Source organism: Panthera pardus, unplaced genomic scaffold, assembly GCF_024362965.1.
Source record: "Panthera pardus isolate Hobbes unplaced genomic scaffold, ASM2436296v1 HiC_scaffold_12, whole genome shotgun sequence".
Taxonomy (NCBI): domain Eukaryota; kingdom Metazoa; phylum Chordata; class Mammalia; order Carnivora; family Felidae; genus Panthera; species Panthera pardus.
The window spans coordinates 109,228,027-109,251,483 of NW_026526677.1; the positions used below are offsets into that span (position 1 = coordinate 109,228,027).

The following is a 23,457-nucleotide window of genomic DNA, read 5'->3' on the forward strand; positions in this document are numbered from 1 at the left end:
GACTTTGAATGAAGTCAATGGGGGAAATCCGTGCTTATTTATAAATGCTTTATTGATACTGCTCTAAAAAGCCATCAAGGAGTAGAGATTTGGAAAGTTCCCACTGTAACCAGGATGTGTTAATTATCCAGCTGTGAGATACTGAGTTAGAGGCTCCGGAAGCTAATAGTCTTGTGTTGTAAAGATTGCAGTGCTGAGTTTAATTTTCTGAACTTGTTTCAATTTTCACCCTACCTTGAGAAAGACTGGGTACTACTGGGATGGTAAAATATCCATGAATTATTGGGAGTACTATGCTATATCCTGTAGGTAGGGAGATTATTTCCTTGAGATCTTTCGAAGGTATCTTTTTTTTTTTTTTTCAACGTTTTTTATTTATTTTTTTTGGGACAGAGAGAGACAGAGCATGAACGGGGGAGGGGCAGAGAGAGAGGGAGACACAGAATCGGAAACAGGCTCCAGGCTCCGAGCCATCAGCCCAGAGCCTGACGCGGGGCTCGAACTCACGGACCGCGAGATCGTGACCTGGCTGAAGTCGGACGCTTAACCGACTGCGCCACCCAGGCGCCCCTCGAAGGTATCTTTGAAAGATGTCCACCTGCATTTGGAGATATTAAAAAGATGTTTCATTAATAATGAAATAATATTTCATGAAAGTCAGCTGATTTTAGGTCAGTAGATGGGACAGATGTCAAACTGTACTAGAGAATATAGGGATGAGCAGTTTAAATAACCATCTTTAAAAATTTTTTAATGTTTTATTTATTCTTAGAGAGAGAGAGAAAGAGAGAGAGAGAGAGCATGAGTGAGGGAGGGGCAGAGTGAGAGATGGACACAGAATCTGAAGCAGACTCCAGGCTCTGAGCTGTCAGCACAGAGCCTGACCTGGGTCTCGAACCCACGAACCATGAGATCATGACCTGAGCTGAAGTTGGACGCTCAACCAACTGAGTCACCCAGGCACCCTTTAAATAACCATCTTAAAGCAAATTCTACCATATTTAGTTAGATAAATCTTGAATCATTCTATCTAAAGCATCTTCATTTGTTATTTTTACATGTGAGTTGATTTCAGCCTTAAAGGAAGTGTTATTGTTTTTTAATTTCACTTAGAGTTATATGATTGCAATGTCATTTGGGAAGAATATTATCTTTTTGCTTTTAAAAAAGGAGCACATATGTGGATGGTAACTAGTGAGTTTAAAATCTGTAACACATGAATGGTGGATGCAATTTGGCTAAATGTGCTCTTTCTATTCCTGTCTAAACAAGACTCATTTTCAAGAGGGTATACACTAATGGCAAGCCAAAACATTAAGATTCATATCAGATTTTGTGTTTTTGTTTTGTCAAAGCACGAGTGCCTCATTTAAGTGTGTTTCTGGCCCTTATAGTATTCTAGATTTTTCATGCAGCCTTTCTGGTAACTTCTAGTCTAGTAATGTTTAAAGGGCTTTAGATATCTCTCTAAAACTGAGCACATATAAATGATAAATCAATTGCCTGTGAATGGTGTTTGCCACAGTGTCTGATATCTGATTGTGTCTGTTTTTTTTCTCATTTTGGTTTTCAAACTGGACAATGCATGGAATTACAATTGTTTGCCGTGTCACAATCCCCTTTTGAAAAAGTAACCCTAGGTAGTTGCTTGCTAAGAAATTGTTAGGCTTTGGGGCAAAAGATCCTGTTCTCTTGGCCATAACACATTTATTGGAGGATCTGTGCCTTAATCAAAGTAAACATCTGAGTGATTCCTAGCCTGAGGTCTGCAAAGGGATTTCAGGGACATTTGTGCAAATATATTTGAAAAGGTCTATAGTTTTAATGCATTTTTGAAGGCAGAATTTCCTAAAATGTAGCTAATGTACAACTCAGAATCCTTGTAAGACTATAGAGTACTTAACAGGCCCTTGGCAATTTTAGAAAAAAGTTCACACAAATACATTATACATGTGAAATGTAAGTTTGATCATATTTGCAGAGAAATACATTATTCTTTATTTTAATCATTATGTCCTTGGAGACACTGAATGATTTAGGACTGCATTCATCAGTCTTTTAAAATATTCATTAATCAAGTTGAAGTTTAAAATGGTTAACCTATTTTTACATCATTTGTATGCTTTTGTTGTACCTCATGAATTTACCTTTTTGCTGCTATATTATATGAATTGCATTACATAAGCAATTCACAAAAGATAAACCTGTATCTCAAATTGACAGTAGTTTAAATATTACAACTTTAAAGAATATTCCAAATGTACAAAGTGAACAAGGCTCCACTGCCAATATGGAGTGTGAAGGTTTATGAGCTTGAATAACAGAATATAGTGTGATAACTTTCTTAAGGATTAGAAAAAGAAAAGAGTACAAATAATGAATTGTCTGAAAGCAGCTGGCCCTGCACCTATCTTACAAAATTTTGAAAAACATCGCATGAACCCTGAGAGGTTTTCATGTCATTTTCAAAGAAAGCACAGTGACCTCTCCAGTAAAATCAAATTTTTCCAAAATAAGAATAACATAATGCTTCCAGTATGAAATTGATACATTTTGATATTAAAGGCAGAGAAGAAGCCAAAACAAAACAATAGATCATAAATGAAGTTATACTCTGCATTCCTTGAAAAAGGATACATGTTTTGGTATGGCCAAGGAAGTTATAAAACAAGCTGCAAATGTAAGTGAAATAATTTTCCCCACACAGTAGAATGAAGCCATATCCCATTTTATGGGATCATCAAGTAACTCCAGGTTTTGAAAAGTAAATTGGAAAAAACTCTCAGCACACCTTCCTTGGAAGTTGAAGTATAGATTTGTTTTTATTCACCCTCTCAAGAATCCAATAAAGGTAGAAAAAACTCACCCTTAGGAAAAACTTTCTAGCTCATGGAAGACACAGGTATAAGTTTATATTTAATTACACATAATGCAAATATACCAAATTGAGAAACAACACAGAACTACTGAGAAGCTTTCCTCATTTGGTGAAGGTGGAGTAATCAGGACAAGATTTAGGCTGAAACTTCTGAAAATAGACAAAATATCAGAATCAAGGGTTTTCAAGACACTGGGCATCAGGCAGTTAAGAATGTTGATCTTTAGATATGAGAAATAAATTAAGTGAGCCGTATGATTGCCCTAGCTTATTGGCCAGACAAGGCTTAGGGAAGGGAGCCTCCTCCCTAAGTTGAGAGACAGATGTGGTAGTTTGGAGAGGCTAAGACAGCTAGAGTTTACAGGACTGAATAACATAAAGAAGAAAACTGCACAGAGACAAGACTTCAGAAATCAGCAGAGACACTCTTTCAAATATGCAGTACAGTAATGATCAGTACATGAATTTGAGGAAATTACTCAAAGTTTGGGGAAGAAATACGCCAAATGAGAGGAGGGAATTACCTAGAAAGTCACATATGACTGGGAATATTGCCAACAGAGTGAAAAAATTAGTAACTAATGATGTCAGTAGTGGGAAAAATTAACTCTAGATTAAATGTTGCTTTGTCCCCATGTAACAAAGCTTAAAAGTCACATCTAAAAGGATAAGTTTTTAAATCACTTAATTATGTTCCAGAATGAAGCTCAAACATATTTATAGGAATAAAAAAGTATTAGCACCCAACAAGGTATAAAGCACAAGGTCTAGCATCCAAGTGAAATTACCAAACATGCAAAGACATAGGAAAATGCAACCCTTAATGAGAAAAATCAATCAATGAAAATGAAACTAGAAATGACACAAATGGTAAATTTAGTAGAAGGGACATTAAAAGGATCATTATGATCATATTTTATATGTTCAAAAAGCTGGAGGAAAGACTCAGCAAATCAAACTTCAAATGATAAAATTATGATTTCTGAGATCAAAAATACACTGTATAGGATTACTAGAAGATTAAATAATAAAGCACAAAATACATATTAATAAACTTGAAGACATAGCAATAGAAAATACCCATAATGAGACACAGAGAAAAAAATACTTAAAAATGAAAAAGCATTAGTGACCTGTAAGACAAATTTAAGGAGCTAAATATACAAATAATTAGAGTCCCTTAAGAAGAGGATAGAGAGGGGGAACTTAAAAAACATTTGAAGAAAAAGTAGCTAAAATATATCCAAATTCATTGAAAATTACAAGCATGTAAATCCAAAAGTTCAAAGAACCTTAAATACAAGAAAGATGAAGGAAACTATACCAAGTCATTTATTAATCAAATTGCTTAAAACCAGTAATAAAATCTCAAAATCACTTAGAAAATATATTCCTTATGTTCAGAAAAACAAAGGTATAGATGACAGATTTCTCACTAGAAACAATAGAAGAAAAAATAGAGGTGCAACATCTTTAAAGTATTGAAAGAAAAAAAATATATCAGTCTAGAATTACTTTACCATTAAAAATATTCTTCAAATAGAAGAATATTGGAGGTGTCTGGGTGGCTCAGTTAGTTAAGCGTCAGAGTCTCAGTTTCACCTCAGGTCATGATCTTGTGGTTTTGTGAGTTTGAGCCCCGTGTCGGTCTCTGTGCTGAAGGTGCAGATCCTGCTTGGGATTCTCTCTCTTCTCCCTCTATCTCTGCTCCTCCCCTGCTCATGCTGTCTCTGTCTCTCTCTAAATAAATAAATAAACTTAAAAAAAAAAAGAATATTGGGATACCAATTTTGACTAATCACAGGCTTAACTTGCTGAATGTTCGGTAAAACCAAATGGGCAAAATATATTAGCAGAGTTTTCCTTGTTTGTGTATGTGAGAGATTCCCTAGGGAGCCTACATGTGAAAAAAATTTTGGATCAAAACAATTTCTTCACATGACTTCTGGAGAGGTGACCATTATAGTTTGCCTCATTCATTCATTTGAGCATTATAATTACAAACCTGTAGTATATCATGGAATTAATTTGGACCAAACTGTAGAGAAATTTATAGTATTTCTTTTTTTTTAATTAAAAAAAAGTTTCATTATTTGTTTTTGAGAGAGTGAGAGAGCACAGGAGAGGGGCAGAGGGAGAGGGAGACACAAAATCCAAAGCAAGCTTCAGGCTCTGAGCATCAACACATAGCCTGACACAGGGCTCGAACTCACAAACTGTGAGATCATGACCTGAGCTGAAGTGGGACACTTGACCAACTGAGCCACCCAGTCCCCCTGTTGTATTTCTAAAGCAAGAGGTCTCTTTAAGGGCCAGCCTGACACCACCATTCATTAATTATACATATGACAAACTGAAGGTAATTCATCAAGCTCATAAATCAAACGCAAATAAACTTGTGTTGAATTTGGAAACTGGCAGACCCCTGGTAAAAGAAGGTAGCATTCTGGAAGCTGCTAGAATCAGCAATGAAACTGAAATTGCATCCTTCCATGAAGAGGATTATGAGAACTACAAAGCTAATCCCATTTCATCCTAGTGAAAACCTCATGGGGCTTCCTTTTTTGTGTGCCTGTATTAAATTCTTTTATTCCACTAGTGAGGTTTTTGAAATTAACAAACTTAAAAATTTTTTTAAAAGACTTGTTTTGGAAAATTACATTTTCTTCATGCATACACAAGTTGCAATGATTCTTAACACAGAGACCTGCAGTGCAAGACGTGTTAAGAGAAGTCCTTCACGTAGATGTAAATTATATCATATAGAAACCTTGATCTACACACAGAAAGAGAAAACAACAGAAACTAACTACACGGGTAAATATAAGAACTTTTCTTTTTTACTTTAAACAATTTTCTTGAAAATATAATTAACTCTTTAAAAATTTTTTTTTGACATTTATTTATTTTTGAGAGACAGAGAGAGACAGAGCATGAGCAGGGGAGGGGCAGAGAGAAAGGGAGACACAGAATCTGAAGCAGGCTCCAGGCTCTGAGCTGTCAGCACAGAGCCCAACATGGGGCTTGAACCCACGAACTGTGAGATCAAGACCTGAGCCAAAGTCAGACGCTTAACCGACTGAGCCACCCAGGCACCCCTAAAAAATATAATTAACTCTTAAATAAAAAGTGATAATGTGTTGGAATTATAAAATTCATAAATAAAATGTATGAAAGAAAAGCATAAAACCTTGTGGAAGAGAATTAGAACTTCTCCTTTAAATAAATTTTGTAAAAAAATTCTGTAATTTTCTTATAAAAGAACTGATAAAGTATCATCTAAAAGCAAACTGCGATAAATTTTTAAAGAGTATTATATATACCCTAAAGTAACAACTAAAATAGCATAACAAAAATTTGTAGCTGTTAAACCAAAAAGGAGATAAAATGAAATAATAAAAAAAATGCTCATTTAGTCTCAAGGAAGAAAAAGAGGAAAAGGCAATCAAAGGACAGATGGAGTATATAGAACAAAACTAACAGGATGGTCTGTTTAAACCCAAAGGTATTTAAAAAATCACATTAAATATAAGTGGTCTAAACAGCCTAATCAAAAAGTACAGATTGCCAAATTAAAATTTGTTTAATGTTTATTTATTTTTGAGAGAGCGAGCAGGGGAGGGGCAGAGAGAGAGAGAGAGGGAGAACAGAATTCCAAGCAGGCTCTGTGTCTTTTGCACAGAGCTGGATGTGGGGCTTGAACCCACAAACCATGAGATCATGACCTGAGACGAAACCAAGAGTTGGATGCTTAACCAACTGAGCCACCCAGGCGTCCCCAGGTTGTCAAATTAGATTAAAAGAAAAGCAGTATATTATTATATGCTGCCTACAAGAAACTTGCAAGAAACTTTAAAGACACAGCTAGGTTAAAAATGAAAGGATGGCTATAATATATATGCCATAATAACTTCAAGCAAAAGCAAGCTGGGGTGGTTATTTTCATTTTAGACAAATTAGATTTCAGAGCAAAGAATATAACCAGGGATAAAGAGGATAATTTCATAATGTTACAAAGGGTAAATTTATCAAGAGGAAATAAGATTTCTAAGCATTTGTGTACCTAATAACAGAGTTCTAAAATAAAGCAAAACTGATAGAAAATATTTGGCAAATCCCAATTATTGAATATTTTAATACCGTATCTCAATAACTAATGAAACCAGTAGACAGAAAATAAGTAAGTATATAAAGACTTGAACAGTAGTGTTGACCAACTTGATCTGTGTCATTTATAAAATTTCCCACCAAACAACAGGTGCTTTTTAAGTGAATAAGTAAAAGTAAGCACTTATTAAGATAGACCACATTTTTGGCCATCAAAAAAATCTGAATACATTTTAAAGGAGTCAAGTCAAACTACATAATTTTCTCTGAACAAAATTAAATTTTAAGTAAGTAGCCAATAACAAAGATATCGGGAAAAACCACAATATTTAAAAACTAAAAAAAAATCAGATTAAAAATCTAAAAAAAAAAACAAACAAAAACCAGAGCTCATGGGTGTAAAGAGCAGAATGAGGCGGCTGCCTGAGGTGGAGAGTGGAGGATGGGCAAAATGGGTGTGAGGGTTTCAAAAGGTACAGATTTCCAATTGCAAAACGTATAAATCATGGGGATCTATAGTGTGGTGACTATAGTTAAGGATACTGTATTGCATATTTGAAAGTAGCTAGGAGAACGGATGTTGAAAGTTCTCATGAAAAAAATTTGTAATTATGTATGGTGATGGATATTAATGGGAGTTACTATGGTGGTCATTTTGCAGCATATACAAATATCAGTATGTTGTACACCTGAACTAATATGACATTATGTCAGTTATACCTCAATTAAAAAATTAACATACTTATAATCCAAGATTTAAGGAAACATTAAAAAATTGAAAATGTGTTGAACTACATGGAAATTAACTTATCAAAATATGTGGGATGTGGCTAAAATAGTAGTTCAGAAGATAATAAAATTGTGAAATAAAATCTCTAGCCAAAATAGTCAGGAAACAGAAAACACACAAGTTATTATGATGAGAAATGAGATAGGTGACATAATTACAGATTCTACAAATATTAAAGATATTAAGGGAATATATAATAAACTTAATGACAATGAATATGAAAAATTGAGCATATTCCTGAAAACACAAACTTTCACAGCTCACAAAAGGAAAAAAAAAACCCATAAAACCAGAATAGCTCTCTTTATATTGAATAAATTAAATTTTGGTTAAAATCTTCAGTTAACCTTTCTGTAGATATCCAGTTTCCACTCGGACATGTACTGAGCATGGAAGTTACCATTCCCATTCTCAGAAAAAGCTGGACAAATGGAAAATTAACAACTTGTCTTGCACCTTGTAGCAAGGTAAAATCTCAGGGCAAACTGCTGCCTTTAAATATGGAGAGACGGCACACGAAAAACAAATAACCCAGTGAAGAAATGGTCAGAAAACATGCATAGACACTTCTCTAAAGAAGACATCCGGATGGCCAACAGGCACATGAAAAGATGCTCAACGTCATTCCTCATCAGGGAAATACAAATCAAAACCACACTCAGATATCACCTCACGCCAGTCAGAGTGGCCAAAATGAACAAATCGGGAGACTATAGATGCTGGCGAGGATGTGGAGAAACGGGAACCCTCTTGCACTGTTGGTGGGAATGCAAATTGGTGCAGCCACTCTGGAAAACAGTGTGGAGGTTCCTCAGAAAATTAAAAATAGACCTACCCTATGACCCAGCAATAGCACTGCTAGGAATTTACCCAAGGGATACAGGAGTCCTGATGCATAGGGGCACTTGTACCCCAATGTTTATAGCAGCACTCTCAACAATGGCCAAATTATGGAAAGAGCCTAAATGTTCATCAACTGATGAATGGATAAAGAAACTGTGGTTTATATACACAATGGAGTACTACGTGGCAATGAGAAAGAATGAAATATGGCCCTTTGTAGCAACATGGATGGAACTGGAGAGTGTGATGCTAAGTGAAATAAGCCATACTGAGAAAGACAGATACCATATGTTTTCACTCTTATGTGGATCCTGAGAAATTTAACAGAAACCCATGGGGGAGGGGAAGGAAAAAAAAAGAGGTTAGAGTGGAAGAGAGCCAAAGCATAAGAGACTCTTAAAAACAGAACAAACTGAGGGTTGATGGGGGGTGGGAGGGAGGGGAGGGTGGGTGATGGGTATTGAGGAGGGCACCTTTTGGGATTAGCACTGGGTGTTGTATGGAAACCAATTTGACAATAAATTTCATATATTGAAAAATAAAATAAAATAAAATAATAAATGTGGAGAGACGGACATGTCCAGAGAGATACAGAAATCAAAATCTGCTTACCCAGAGAAGAAACCACTAGAGCCTTCAACTCTGATAGAAACACTTGCATGGTAGTTTTGATGGGTTGCTGAGACTGTGTGACTTGAGTAAGAGGAAGAAATTCTTGGGGTCACAGCAGTAGGGGTTCTCCATGCTTATAGTTAGTCCTTTGGGAAATGGAAATTAGAACCACAATAGGATACATGATACAGTTATTAGGCTTTCTATAATTAAAATGAATTGATGAATATGTGGGTAAATTGGAACCATTATACACTGTTAGCAAGGATATATAATTGTACAACCACTTGGAAAACAGGTTGGAAATTAAAAAAAAATGTAGATATATGCCTTCTATATTACCTCAACATTTCATTCCTAATATTTTGTTCAATGTAAGAATCAAATCAACAAAGAGTACATAATTTATTATTCCATTTGTACAAGGATCTAGAAAATGCAAACTAATCTATCGTGGTGGAGACAGCTCAGTGGTTACGTGGGGAGGAGGAGGTGGGATGGGGTGTGGGTCAGGAGAAATGGATTACAAATGGCACCAGAAACTCTTTTAGGTGATGAATATGTTAACAATTTTGATTACAGTAATAATTTCATGAGTGCCTAAATATGTCAAAATTTATCATATTGTATACTTTATTCATGTAGATTTTATTTTTATGTCAATTATACTTATATGTCAATTATAAGTATATGTCAATTATACTTGTTAAAAATTGCTAATCTAGGACTAGTGAAACCTTTGGGGCTTTTGCAGTAGAAATGCAGAACTTTAGCGTGGCTGCTTTTCTACAATCCAGAATACTTGTCTAGGAAAAAACAGCCCTACAAGCACAGCTCACAATAACAAAACAATTATAAACCACTCTGTATGTTGTATGGGAGTGTTGACTCGCTAATATTACACTGTATGTTAACTAACTAGAATGTAAATTAAAAAAAAAGAGTGACTATATTAAGTAGTAAATTAGATATAATTAAACAGAGAATTAAGGTAAAAATGACACTAAAAGAAGTCATTTAGAGAACAGAATAAAGTGACTGAAAGTATTAAAGAGTGATTGAGAGACATGGAAAGCATTTTGGAATAAATACAAGAGAGATAATATAGAATGAAGAAATGGGTAAGAATGTTCCAGAAAGCAAGAATTCATTAGATAAAGAAAAATAAATAGAAACCTGGGAACATAGTGAACTTGCATTACCTCAAGGAACAAGATACTATTTAAAAAGCTACCAGAGGGGCACCTGGGTGGCTCAGTTGGTTGAGCGTCCAACTTCGCCTCAGGTCGTGATCTTACAGTTTGTGATTTCAAGCTCCAAATTGGGCTCTGGGCTGACAGCGTGGAGCCTGCTTTGGATCCTCGGTCCCCCTCTCTCTCTGCCCCTCTCCTGCTTGTGCTCTCTCAAAAGAAAATAACATTAAAAAAAATAAAATAAAGGGGCACCTCAGTGGCTCAGTTGGTTGTGTCCAACTTCGGCTCAGGTCATGATCTTGTGGTTTGTGGGTTTGAGTCCCACGTCAGGCTCTGTCGCTCTCTCTTTCAAAAATAAATAAACATTAAAAAATAAGTAAAAAGCCACCAGAAAAAAGACAAGTCATCTGAAAGGAGTACCAGTTAGACTGACAGTAGTTGTTATCAGAAACAAGAGTGGCATAATGGAATTAGGCATAATTAGGCATATTTAGGGCATAGTAGAGTAATATATTGAAGATGCTGAGCATAAAGTAACTATCAACTGTGGACTCTGTATATGTCTATACTACTTTCAAGAATAATAGTGAAAAAAGACAAAAACTGAGAGCTTACTAATCACAGATTAATCATCACTGAAAAATCCATTAAAAGTTTACCTCAGGGGCACCTGGGTGTCTCAGTTAGTTAAGTGTCTGACTTCAGCTCAGGTCATGATCTCATGTCTCATGGGTTCAAGCCCCTCATCGGGCTCTGTGCTGACAGCTCAGAGCCTGGAGGCTGCTTTGGACCCTGTGTCTCCCTCTCTCTGCCCCTCCCCTACTCACACTCAGTCTCTCTCTCTCTCTCTCTCTCTCAAAAATAAACATAAAAAAAAAAAGTTTACCTCACGATGAAGAAAATTGAATCAAGAAAGGAATACAAAAGTTTCCAGGTGAGTAAAGAAATTAATCAAAATATAGTTAAGACTAAATTAACACTGTGGAAAACAATCTTTAATACCGATTAATTAGAGAATTTTAAACAAGGTAGAGATAAAATTCTGGACAAATATAACATGGAATTTGTGGAGCAGCAAAGCAAGAATTTCAATGTCAGAAAAATTTATTTTATTTGCCTAATTTAACCACATGAAAGAAGAAAAATTATGACTGTTTCAGTGGATACAGGCATTTTATTTTTTATTTGTAAAAATATTTTTTAATGCTTATTTTTGAGAGTGTGTGCAGAAAGTCTGAGCAAGGGTGGGGCAGAGAGAGAGAAGGAGACACAGAATCTGAAGCAGGTTCCAGGTTCTGAGCTTTCAGCACAGAGCCTGACGTGGGGCTCGAACTCACGGACTGTGAGATCATAACCTGAGCCTAAGTCAGACACTTAACCGACCGAGACACCCAGACACCCCATCATCATTTAAAAACTCAAATTAATATCTTCTGGAATCCACAGTTTCTGAGTCCATATTCCATCTTAAGAGACAAAATTATCTGGAAAAGAAAGACACTACGCACTCCCTGCTATTGCCGGTATTATTTGGAGTTTATATTTTTAATTTTGTAGAAGCAAAAACTAAGAAAAGAAACTTCCTGGATAAGAAATAACCCATGGTCCAAGCTCTCAGTGGTCTGTATAAAAACATATTATCTCACCTTTTACTGAAACAAACTAATATTAGTATCATAATATATAAAAAGTTATGCTTTCATTATTTAAATGTATTATGATTCTCATACATTTTTTTTTTTACCTAAAGTTGTTATTGGAGGCATTATACAAATGTCCATCTAATGACCCAAAGATATTACAATTTTGAGAAACATTCTTTAGGTTTCTTGTGGTCCATGAGAGAGTAAGATCCACTCAACTGAAGATTGTGTTAAAGGTCTACAGGGTGTCTTGATGGAAGAATTGTCCTCAGTAGGCTGTGCCATCATGGATGAAGACATTCTTACCCACTACGACTCTGTCCTTGGGGAAGGTGAAGTCCACACAGAGGAAAGGCAATAGGCAGTGTTAGATGCAGGGATAGGTGGCGGTAGAAGTGAGCACACACAGAGAAAAAGATAAAACTCTGACACAGAGCAGAAACACCAGGATATGGAGTAACCGCTTGTTCCTGACAAATGACACGTTCACTAGGGCAGAGCTCTGTAGGCTCACCAGAGTGATCTAGGTGTTCTGAGGGATATTGAATGATGTTCTCTTCCCACTGTCCCGTCCCCTGCAGTCGAGAGCACGAGTGCTGGAATGGCTTCTTGTCTTACAGTTGTGACTTTGTTAAATTAACATCTGTAGAGTAGAGCCCCAGTGTATCTCATGGATTTAATAAAGGGCCACAGGGGAATTAAAATAGAGAAGTTTATTACTCCCAAGTCCTGGAGGAGGTACAGGGTGTGCCTGGAGGGATCACATGGGGAGGTCAAGGCAGCACGCAGGCAGTGAGAGCCCAGGAGGATCTGGAGTATGTGCCTTTATGACAGTCCAAGAGTGAGGGGCTTTCGGGTTCCCTGGCTGAGGCCAGAGTGGCCAATACAAACCAAAAAGTGCTGGCTTTTGGTGAGCTTCTCAGGGGTCTTCTCTTTGGGGCACACCAAGGGAAGGTCCTAGGAGACAGGGAGAATGCTTTTTTTGGGGGCCTCAGGGGATGTCACTTCAGGAGATCACATTTGCTCGTGACTCTGTGGGCATGCTCTGGGGGCAGGGAGCACGAGCTCTGGGGGGCTCGTGACTCTGTGGGCATGCTCTGGGGGGGGGGTGTCAGTTCTGCTGGCCCCCCTTGCCCACACAGAATGGAGGCCCAGGCAACAACAGGTACGGAGTCTTTTAGCTAAATTCTCAACATTCGATTCACCGTTTAACATCTCAGTATTCCCATTACTTGAGAGTGGCTGCTCCTTGCAATTAAATAAAGCCTATTTGATACAGAATAACTCTGACGATTAAAGTAGTTCTCTTAAAATCATCATCTTGTGATGAAGCATGCCATATTTGCAAACTTCATTTTCTTCCCATTTTTTCATTCCTCATTAATAATGTTCAGAATTTCACTTTTATCCAGTAAAATCACTTGTCATTCTCGTGAGCTAAGGAAGCGCTGAATTTATCTAAAATTAAAGATTCGAGTTTAAGCAAATAGCTGAGGAACCTGAATCCAAAGGAGATTTTGTACAGAACAATGCTGTGAATTAGCCTGTGTCGGATTAACCGCATTCCTGTGTAAAATGGCCCAGGGCAGAAGGTGGATAGACTTAAAACATCATGAGCCAATAAGACGTTGCCATTTATAACAATAAATATATTATGTCTAGTTTGCTATGGAAGGAGTTTTAGAGCAAGGTGCTGTTATCAGACCTGGTCTTTGATCAGAATGTGAAAGCTGAAAGCAATTATTAAAAGCTACATACTTGCATCCTTTCCCTTCGCGAACTCAGCTTGGAGATAACTCACAGACACATTACAATGTAAACAATATTGAAAGGTGCCATTCCAGAGTAATGTGAGTTTCAGAGGAGAAATATTTTCTTTTTCCCAGTATGATTTCCAGAAATACTGGAAGCACAACAAAGCGACCCAAGACACTTTGAGGCTCTTCGCAGATCGGGCTGTTTTGGGAAGAAGTAAAATGCTGTCTTCTCACGGAAGCCACAAGTCAAACATTTCTGACATATATTCATATCATCACTTCCTGGCCTTCCCATCACAGAAAAACACTTAGGGAAACCCCCACCCTAGACAAGAAGAAGATCGGAGATAGATGTATCAGTGCACAGGAACAACTCTGGACAACATGGAGCACTTTGTTAGAGGGGTCTCATTTCACAGGAAATATAGAGAGTGAAACCATCAAGCAAAACTTGGGTTTACCAAAGACATGGGAGACGATATTGTAGGTTCATACGAATTTAAGACACATCTTTGGGAGGGGGAGAAGGGAACTTAAATCTCTTGGCTACTTGCTATATATCAGGTGCTTTCTGTATCCTATCACATTTAACATCCAGGTTCCCTGTTTTCCATATGATGACAGGTGACGGTTTTGGCCTAGCTGCCCTAAGGAGATTTGGTCTTTACAAAGCATGAAAGACTTGCTAGTAATCACGAATGATTATGCTCATAACCGTTTACATGCTCATCTCCCGGGCTACACTGTTTAGCTCTTTTACAGTCAGAGCCATGATGTGTTTTCACTGTGGTATTCAATAATTTTGCAAGTTGTCTGATACAAAGCATTCATTTAGTAAATGTATGCTGAAAGACTGAACATACAGGAAAGCGGACTGCCTCAGGTGGTGATGATGTATATTATCAACCTGTCGAATTATCCGTACGGGGATTCCTCCTGCAGTAGAATAAATGGGTCTACTATTAGAGAAAGCCAGATCACTCCACCAACCTAGGAGATGGTTATTATTATCCACCTTTTGTAGATGAGGAAACCCACCTGCAGAAGGGGAAAGACATTTTCCCAAGGTAACTCAATCACTAGTAAGCGATTGAACTAGGATTCAATTCTCAGATCTGACACCAAAGCCTTCCCACACTCCCCTTCCGTACTAAATTCCCAGGGAGCCTTCCATTGTATTCTTTGGCTTCTTGAAATTTGAACTCCTAAGGCCTCTCAAGGAACCATTTTCCAGATTGGGGGTAGGGTGTGGGGGCACAGGCAGTGAGTGCTGTTTCTGTTGTGTGTAAGGATAAACACCACCCAGATCTTTGGGAACTTTACTGTCCTCTGGGAACAAAACACCTCTCTGAGTTACTTCGTTAATATCAGCCTTTGATCCAGATACAAGTTCTTTTTGGCATTCTCTGCAGTTCTCATTTGCCAGAACAGAATACTCCAGAAATTGCACTTTGGGATTCAGAATTTGTTTTTCGAATTGTGTTGTTTTGCCATTGTCTTCAGCTCCTGAGTCCCAGCGTAATGCTGGCTCTTCTCTGCCCCTAAGAGGCAGGTCACTGAAGGCCAGCATTTCCGAGTTGCATTCTTCTCCACAACTGACTTCAAGCACAGGGTTCCTCTCATCCATCGCTGTCATGTCAGGAGTGTGAGAAGAAAAATGGAGAATTATTCTCGTGGTTCCCACAATTCCAGCTTCTTCCCTTTACTTCCCAGTCATGCCAGAGCTACTTCCTGTATTTGCTTACTTCCAGGTTATCTTTGGTCACTTTCTGCCTTTCCACTTCTTCAGTGCCTAACTGATCATTCTCTACATTAAATTCTCTCCGTTTAAGTAACTGGTGTGGGTTTTGTCTCATGACTGAATACTGACTCACACAAGGATTCAGCAGTGGCAGATTATGGACCTCCTTCTTTTTCATCTAGAGGAGAGCTATCACAGTTACTCAGAAACTTTGTGACCCTGCGTTTTATTTTTTCATGTGTTCAGGACAGACCGACCGATGTGTGTCAGGGGTCTACTCTGGGATCAGTCAACTTTGGTAAATAGGAAAGAATCATGTAGTTAAAACATGTTTCACTGGGGGCAGTGCCTGGATGGCTCAGTTGGTTAAGCATCTAATGCTTGGTTTCAGCTCAGGTCATGATCTCACAGTTCATTAATTTGAGACCCACATTGGGCTCTGATGCTGATGGTGAAGAGCCTGCTTGGTGTTTTTTCTCTCCCTCTCTCTGCCCCTCCCCTCCTCATGTGTGCTCCCTCTCCCCACAAAATAAATAAATCTGTCCTCTCTCTTTCAAAATAAATAAATTTAAAAAAAATGTTTCACTAGGACCAGAGAAAGAGGAACTAAACAAAGGGCATCCACTATATAATTATCATTTTGGGTTATTTAACAGTCCTAAGGGACTCAGAGTCCTTCTAAATCACAAAAGGAAGACAATGGTATTTTCTGCTGACTTAATATTACTTCTGTTACACCATGTTCTATTTTTTTAATTGATAATATATGTAACAACATAGTCATTGACAGGAAGAAATTGTAGAGAAAGAAAGAGGAGGATGGGAGGAGGAAGGGAGAGAGAGGGAACATGAACAATTTAGTTAAGAGAAACTTGGTTTTTGTTTTAATCTGTGTATTTTCAGGACACAAAGAAACCATGAGTAACTCATGGATTTTACTCACAAACAATTATCTCTGCAGTGCTCACACTCAGAAATGTAGTCATACTGCTACCTAGTGAGTTCTTTGAAGGGAAAATTTACAGGAAGTCTTGGAATGCATTAGTCCAAAGTCATAGAACTTGAAAGCTGGAAAGAATCTTATGATTTAGGTCAATTCCTTCATTTCAAAAATAGAAAAACTGTTATTTGAAAAAGTTAGCTGGCTTAAGGCCATCCAATTTGCTGGTGGGGATGAAAGATGACATAGAATCTCGTCAAAGTAAGCTGAACATTTGATAAATATTTGTTTTGCCTTGTGCTGTATCTATTTAAAAACATTAATGATATTTCAAAAACGTAAATGCAGAGAGAATAGCCTACTGAACACTTTTGTGCCTATCACCCACCTTCAATAATACATGCTCATTATAATTAATAAATAGCCCTTTATTCATTCTTGAGTGAGTTTTGGTAGTTGGTATATTTCAAGGAATTTGTCCTTTTTTCCTCTTATTCTTTGACTAGATGGAAGAGCCATAGTGATGTATCTCTCATTCCTGGTATTGGTAATGTGTGAATTCTCTCTCTCTCTCTCTCACTATATTGATCTCACTAGAGATTTATCTGTTTTTATTGATCTTTTCAAAGTATGAGTCCTCCAACTTTGTTCTTCTTTTTCAATATTGTTTGGCTATCCTGGGTCCCATGCATTTCCATCTAAATTTTAGGATAAGCATTTTTGTTTTATGCCAGCTGGGAAGCTGATTTCTTTATGTTGATTTTGTATCCTGCAGCTTTACTAAATTTGTTTTTGGTAGAGCCTTTAGGATTTTGTATATGTGAGATCATATCATCTGCAAATAAAGACGGTTTTACTTCTAGCTTTCTGATCTGGATGTCTTATATGCCTTTTTCTTTCCTGATTGCTCTGGCTGGGACTTCTGTGTCAAACAGGAGTGGTGAGAGTGGACACCCTTGTTTTGTTTCTGATCTTAGAGGAAAACCTCTGCGTCTTTCACCACTGAGTATGTTAGCTGTGAGCTTGTCATATGTGCTCTTTGTTATGCTGAGATATGTTCTTTCTACACACAATTTGTTGAGAGTTTTTTTTATCATGAAAGGGTGTTGTATTTTGTCAAATTCTTTTTCTGCATTCATTGAGTTGATCATATGGTTTTTATCTTTTCTTCTATTAATGTGGTGAATCACATTTTATTGATTTATGTATGTTAAACATTCTTGCATCCCAGTGATAAATCATGCTTGATCATGGTGATGACCCTCTTAATGTGATGTTGAATTCAGTTTGCTAATATTTCGTTGCGAATTTTTGCATCTGTGGTTATCAGAGACATTGGCCTGTACTTTTCTTTTCCAGCCGTGTCCTTATCTGGCTTTGTTATTTGAGTAATGATGGCCTCAAAAAAGGGTTTGTGAGTATTCTCCCCTCTTAAAGTTTTTGGAAGAGTTGGAGAAGGATTGGTGCTAATTCTTTATTTTCTCTTAAATGCTTATTTATTTATTTTGAGAGAGAAAGATAGAGTGTGAGCCAGGAGGGGCAGAGAGAGAGGGAGACAGAGAACCCCCAACAGATTCTGTGCTTTCAACACAGAGCTTAGCGTGGGACCTCAACCCATGAACCATGAGATCATGACCTGAGCCAAGATCAAGAGTCTGACGCTTAATCGACTGAGCCACCCAGGTACCCAGTGGTAACTCTTTAAATGTTAGGAACAAAAGTTTTAAACAGTGGGAAGAAACTTAGGGTACTAATTAGAGTCACTCTTACAATAGGGCCTATGCTCCTGACTGACCTTGGACCTTGCAGAGGCAGTGTGAGCAAGAGAGCTGGCCACAAGGTGAAAGGGGATAGGGGAGCCAAAGGGAGTTGGTGCAAAGGGATTTTGTGGGTGTCTGTTCACTAACCTGTCATATCTGTGTAACTGCCTGCTCCATATTATCACAATTTCTCCTTTTTTCTTAAATCTGATTCCTCCAACCCTTTATTTTTACCACTGTGTCCAAGTACTTTCCAATTTTCTCTTCCATATGCACTCTCCACTCTATCTTTGCCCCAGAATGCTGACCCATAGCAATAGGCTTCCTGTTCCTCAAACATCAAGCTGGACTTGGCTGATGGAGAATCGCAGGAGTTGGGGTGGTGGTGAAGTCAGGGTATTTATTCCCCTGGTTCCCTCTCTTCAGGGTCACCTTGGGCTTGTTGCTTCCTCCTTGAATGATGAAAGGCCATAGTGACTTCCACGTGAAACTCTCCTCACAGTTCTGTTTCCAGGTTCTAGCTACGTCTCCATCCCTCACCATCATCATTCTCATGACTTCCCTGATACCTGCTCAAACCTTTGTACATGATCTGGTTTTTTAAACCCTCCTCAGATTTTTCCATGTGAGCGTGCCGTTTCCTGCTGGGACCCTGGCTAATCACTTTGCTCACCATATTCCTATCTTCCTAATTCTATTAGCCATTCTTTATTTGAAGGAAACAGAGGTTGAATGCCTTTTCCTTACAACAGCATATGTTTTAGTTAGGTTTTTTGTTGTTGTTGTCGGGTTGTTTTTAGGTTTCAAGGAGTTGAGACACACTCATGCTCCCTTAAATAACGAGTTTATTATGAAGACATCAACAGAAATAAATAAAATAGTAATTTCTATCATGAAATTAGACTTTAAGAAGAGCTGATATTGCACAAAACTAGATCTCAAGGCAACTAGCAGGCAGTCCAGTTTCTTTTAAGTCAAAATCCTGACAGAGCATAAGGGAGTTCTATACATATTTTTCTAGGTTCTCCCTTGATCTTAACTCTCTTTTGTAGGTCCAGGGTTCATACTCATACCCTTTGGAACCAATAAATTCAAGGCCATACGCTTAGTGGCTAGGTGTTCTGGATCTAGCATCTGGTGTCCCTGACTTGAGTTTTGACTTTACTAACTGGCTGTGTGCCTTGGGGCAAGCTGCTTCATATTTTCTTAGGCTCAGTTAGGCCACGTGTAAAATGGGAATAATGACCAATCTTTATTTGATTCTTGGGACAATTCAATCCGAAGAAAGATGGGCTGGGTAAAGAATAAGTACGCACTGAATGTAAGGGCCTGCTACTATCATTTTCATCAGCAGCAAAATTGTTTTGCCAACAACTTACGGGAAAAATCACTGAACCTCTAGGTGAGCTATCATTTCAAGGCAATAGATAAACCTCTGGTGCTTGCGTGTTGTTATCAAAGGAGTTGTGTGGATAAGGACTGTGTACAAAGTTGCTGAAATGGCATAACCAGGGTCAAGATCTACTATTGTTAGGATGCCTTGGGAGACTTGTTACAGCATCAGCTGAACAGTGAGCACTGGTTAACCTTGTGTCTCAGTGCTAGCTGGGGCTCATTAACTCCTCCCTAGAGTTGGATTGGAATAGTCTTTCAGTTCTAGGGAGCAGATGTTCTCATTCATCTCTCATGGCAGGGATTCTAGGTTCTCTCCTTTAGTGTGATAGCAGCCTCTCACTTTGCTATATTCTGGATGTCGTAGGTTAGCCCCTGGGCCTTCCATTCTGAATGTCTCATGATTGGACTCTCTCAGACAAATACGTGATCACTACAGGTGGTTATGATCCTCTCTGCTGGGAAACATTTTCTTGTTAACTTATCTCATGGGCCCAGAGATGCCTGTGGACTGGCTGCCTTTGGGTCTGGGGTCCATTCTTTATTAAATCAGCTAATTCATAATTTGTGGTGTAATGTGACAGTAGCATGGTGACTTGTGTGAAAGTAGTTAAGAAGGAGCCCTTAGACAGGAGTCCCTGAGAAGGAGCTTTGCGCATAATAGGTCTTTCAGAGATTTGGCCCACCTAGTAAAGAATTAAATTCTACCACCCAGATGAATTTTATGTCATGTAAATTATACCCACATAAAGCTGTTTGATGGGAGTGGAGCAGAAAAGACAGATGATGCTGAGTAGAGTGTGTGCAATGACTGTTCAGGGCATCATCAACACCAAATATTTGTTGACATGTACTATGTGTCAAATACCATACTAGCTGTTGAATGTAAAATTTAAATAGATATATTCCCTGCTTTTGTTGAAATAATACTTGGGTATTATACTAGGGTATTAATATTTCACTTCAAGGTAGAAGTACAGTGTAGATGGCACTGTGGTATAGATTTTGTTTCTCAGGGCATAGACAAAAAGCCCTATTTCTGTATCTTGTCTGTTAAGTACAAAAATATTTATGGAGTGACACAGAGTGCCTCATGGAAAATTATGTTTCTGATCAGGCAAACTTTTTATCTGAGCCATCACTTCAGATATTGAGTAGAATTATAATTTTGGTAACTCAATATCTGACTGACAATATGAAACTAACCGTACATATTTTTTCATTTCCTGGAGACATCAAAAAATAGTTCTTACCCTCATGACAATGGAAATAATTTTAAAGCTGCTATTGTCATAGGTATATAACATAATTATTTTCATGGTCTTGAAGCAATCTGTCTAGCCTATGATTCTCCATGTCTCCTTCCTACCTCCCCTCCCCTCCCCTCCCTTTCTCTCTCCTTCCCTCCCTACTTTCCTTTCCTCCCTCCTTCCTTCCCTTCCTTTAGATCTGAGTAGGAAATGGTTGGAGAATATATAAGAAATGGCTGTTTGGTTTTCCTAAAGGAGAATTTCCAGCTCCCACTGTCAAGCAAAGATAGTCATTATCTCTTTTTCCTTATACAGGTGTACATAATTGATACTTTACCATATTTACACATTGCTTAACAGTGATTCACTTATCTGCTTAGCAAACATGTTTTTAGTACTTTGTGTCAGGCTGTGGTCTTGCTACTGGATATAAAAATGCAAACTATTGTCTTTTACAAAAAGAAATGACTGGGGTGCCTGGGTGGCTCAGTCGTGAAGCCTCTGGCTTTGTCTTAGGTCATAATCTCGTGGTTCAAGAGTTTGAGCCCTGAGTCGGGCTCTGTGCTGGCAGCTCAGATCCTGGAGCCTGCTTCAGATTCTGTGTGTCCCTCTCTCTCTGCCCCTCCCCCTTTTGTGCTCTGTCTCTTTCAAAACAAAAACAAAAACAAAAACAAAAACAAAAACAAAAACAAAAACAAAAAGACATGACTATCCATTGAGTGGCAGACAGCATCCTGAAAGTGGTCTTCCCTTTAAATGTTCTCAATACCTATGTGTCACAGTGTTTCAAGACAGGGAAATAAAAATTTAATTCACAAAAATCAGTCACTCTTTCACAAAGAGTGTTCACTGTCCTAGGAAACTTATCACCCTGCTTGAGTTTATGACATACCAGACTCAGCTGGTTCCTCACTATGGTACTAATTTAGATCCAGAAACTCAGGACAAAAAGTATCAGAGTTAAATTTTGATAGGTTATGTCAAATTGTCCCCCAATACTATTATAGTAATTTGTATTCTTCCTTACAATGCACACTTCTCATAAACTTGCCAATCCTGGATATTATCAGTTTTGTGTGACATTTTAAGCTAAGCTCACTGTGCACAACAGATGAAGGCTGTGAGCTGTGACTGAAATGAAATCCCGGTTGGGGAGGGCCACCGCCCTGTCTAGTCAGCTTCCCGTCTCCCTGTCCTGGGGGTCCTCAGTGGCATCTCTCAGGAATCGCAGAACTCCATTAAACGTGGTTTGAAAATCATGGTTTATGAGTTTGCCTTCATGGCTCTATTTGGTTGGTATTTGGCTTTCAAATTAACAGTGTGTTTCTTTTGTTGGTAATCCTTGAGTTGTAGTAGTATTTAGATATTATTTCTAGTTCTCCAGACACAAAATAAAAAGTCATTGTGTGCCTGTTCATTGTTTGAAAAAACTACTAACCAAGATCTCAGTAGGATGCCAATATAAAGAGCTTTATTATCATCAGTGTTCAAGTGGTACCCTCCTTACAAGAGAAGCTGTGTATGTCACATTAACTCTTTCAGGTCACAAGAGAAATGTTTAGCAAACTCCAAGGGTAGCAGCTCTAAATTTAATGCATTAGTGTATTCCATTGTGAGGCCTGAAAGACTTTTCAAAGGATTGAACTAAAGTCTTTGGAAGTATTCAGGCTTAGGTTGGAAGGCTTATGATAGCAGGACAGTCCATGGAATGCATAGGGTTTTAACTGCACTGCATTAGTTTGGTGAAGAGTGGGATTTGGGAAGACATGCTGGTGAGAGTGATTCTTCTGGATCATGTTCCCCACTTCGTTTTTCTGTGAAGGCATGCTCTAAAACTGCATTAAGCATGCATTGGCTATAAACATGGTCTGAAGCACCAGGATGTATTTACTGGATGGGGACTGTCCTAAAAGGGGGTGGGTTTCCAGTTCTTCCATACTTGGAAGAAAAGTAGAGGAGAGAGCCATGTTGTCCTGCCAATTCAGGAACTCAACAAAGTGGCTCCCGTCACAGAGGAGTCAGCTAGACTTGTTTTCAGCAGTTGTGTCAGTGACTACATGGGAGGTAGCCCCCAGTGACCCCTGCTGCTGGGCCTTTACACCACTGTGTCATTTCCGCTCGGGGACTGCGGGCTGGACTGAGGGACTTAGTTCTAATGAACAGAGTATGGCAGATTGTGAGCTGTCTTCTGTGAGATGAGGTTGTAAAAAGACTGCACTTCTACCTTGGGTACTCTCTCTCTTTTTCTCCCTCTTAGATTGTTCTGGGGAATGGCCCTCGTGGTGAAAGACAGCCTTTTCAATAATTAGGTGAATGGGATTGGAAGTGGACTCCCTCAGTCATTTTCCCATCAAGCGTTCAGATCATATCGCAGCCTCAGTTTACTGTTTGAGAGGCCCTCAGACAGAGGGACCCCAGCTAAGCTCTCCCTGGATTTCCCAACCCAAAGAAATTGCTTTGTTGTTGCTATTTTAAGCTTTTATATTTTTGTGTTCATTTTTACATGGCAATAAACAAATGGATTGTTTAAAAAATACAAATCCATTGTACA

At 38.2% G+C, this 23,457-nt stretch overlaps 1 protein-coding gene across 2 annotated transcripts; it reads left to right on the forward strand.

Annotated features, from left to right (window-relative positions):
* Positions 1 to 4,816: 4,816 nt before the first annotated feature.
* LOC109278745 (UPF0538 protein C2orf76-like) lies at positions 4,817 to 5,417 on the forward strand. Of its 2 annotated transcripts, none has more exons than XM_053899249.1 (2): positions 4,817 to 4,943; positions 5,221 to 5,417. In XM_053899249.1, the coding sequence occupies exons 1-2, from the start codon at positions 4,817 to 4,819 to the stop codon at positions 5,415 to 5,417; spliced, it is 324 nt and encodes a 107-aa protein (XP_053755224.1). The 2 variants fall into 2 exon arrangements, with proteins under 2 accessions (XP_053755224.1, XP_053755223.1); XM_053899248.1 differs by having other exon boundaries at positions 4,817 to 4,933; positions 5,142 to 5,417.
* The last annotated feature ends 18,040 nt before the right edge of the window (positions 5,418 to 23,457 follow it).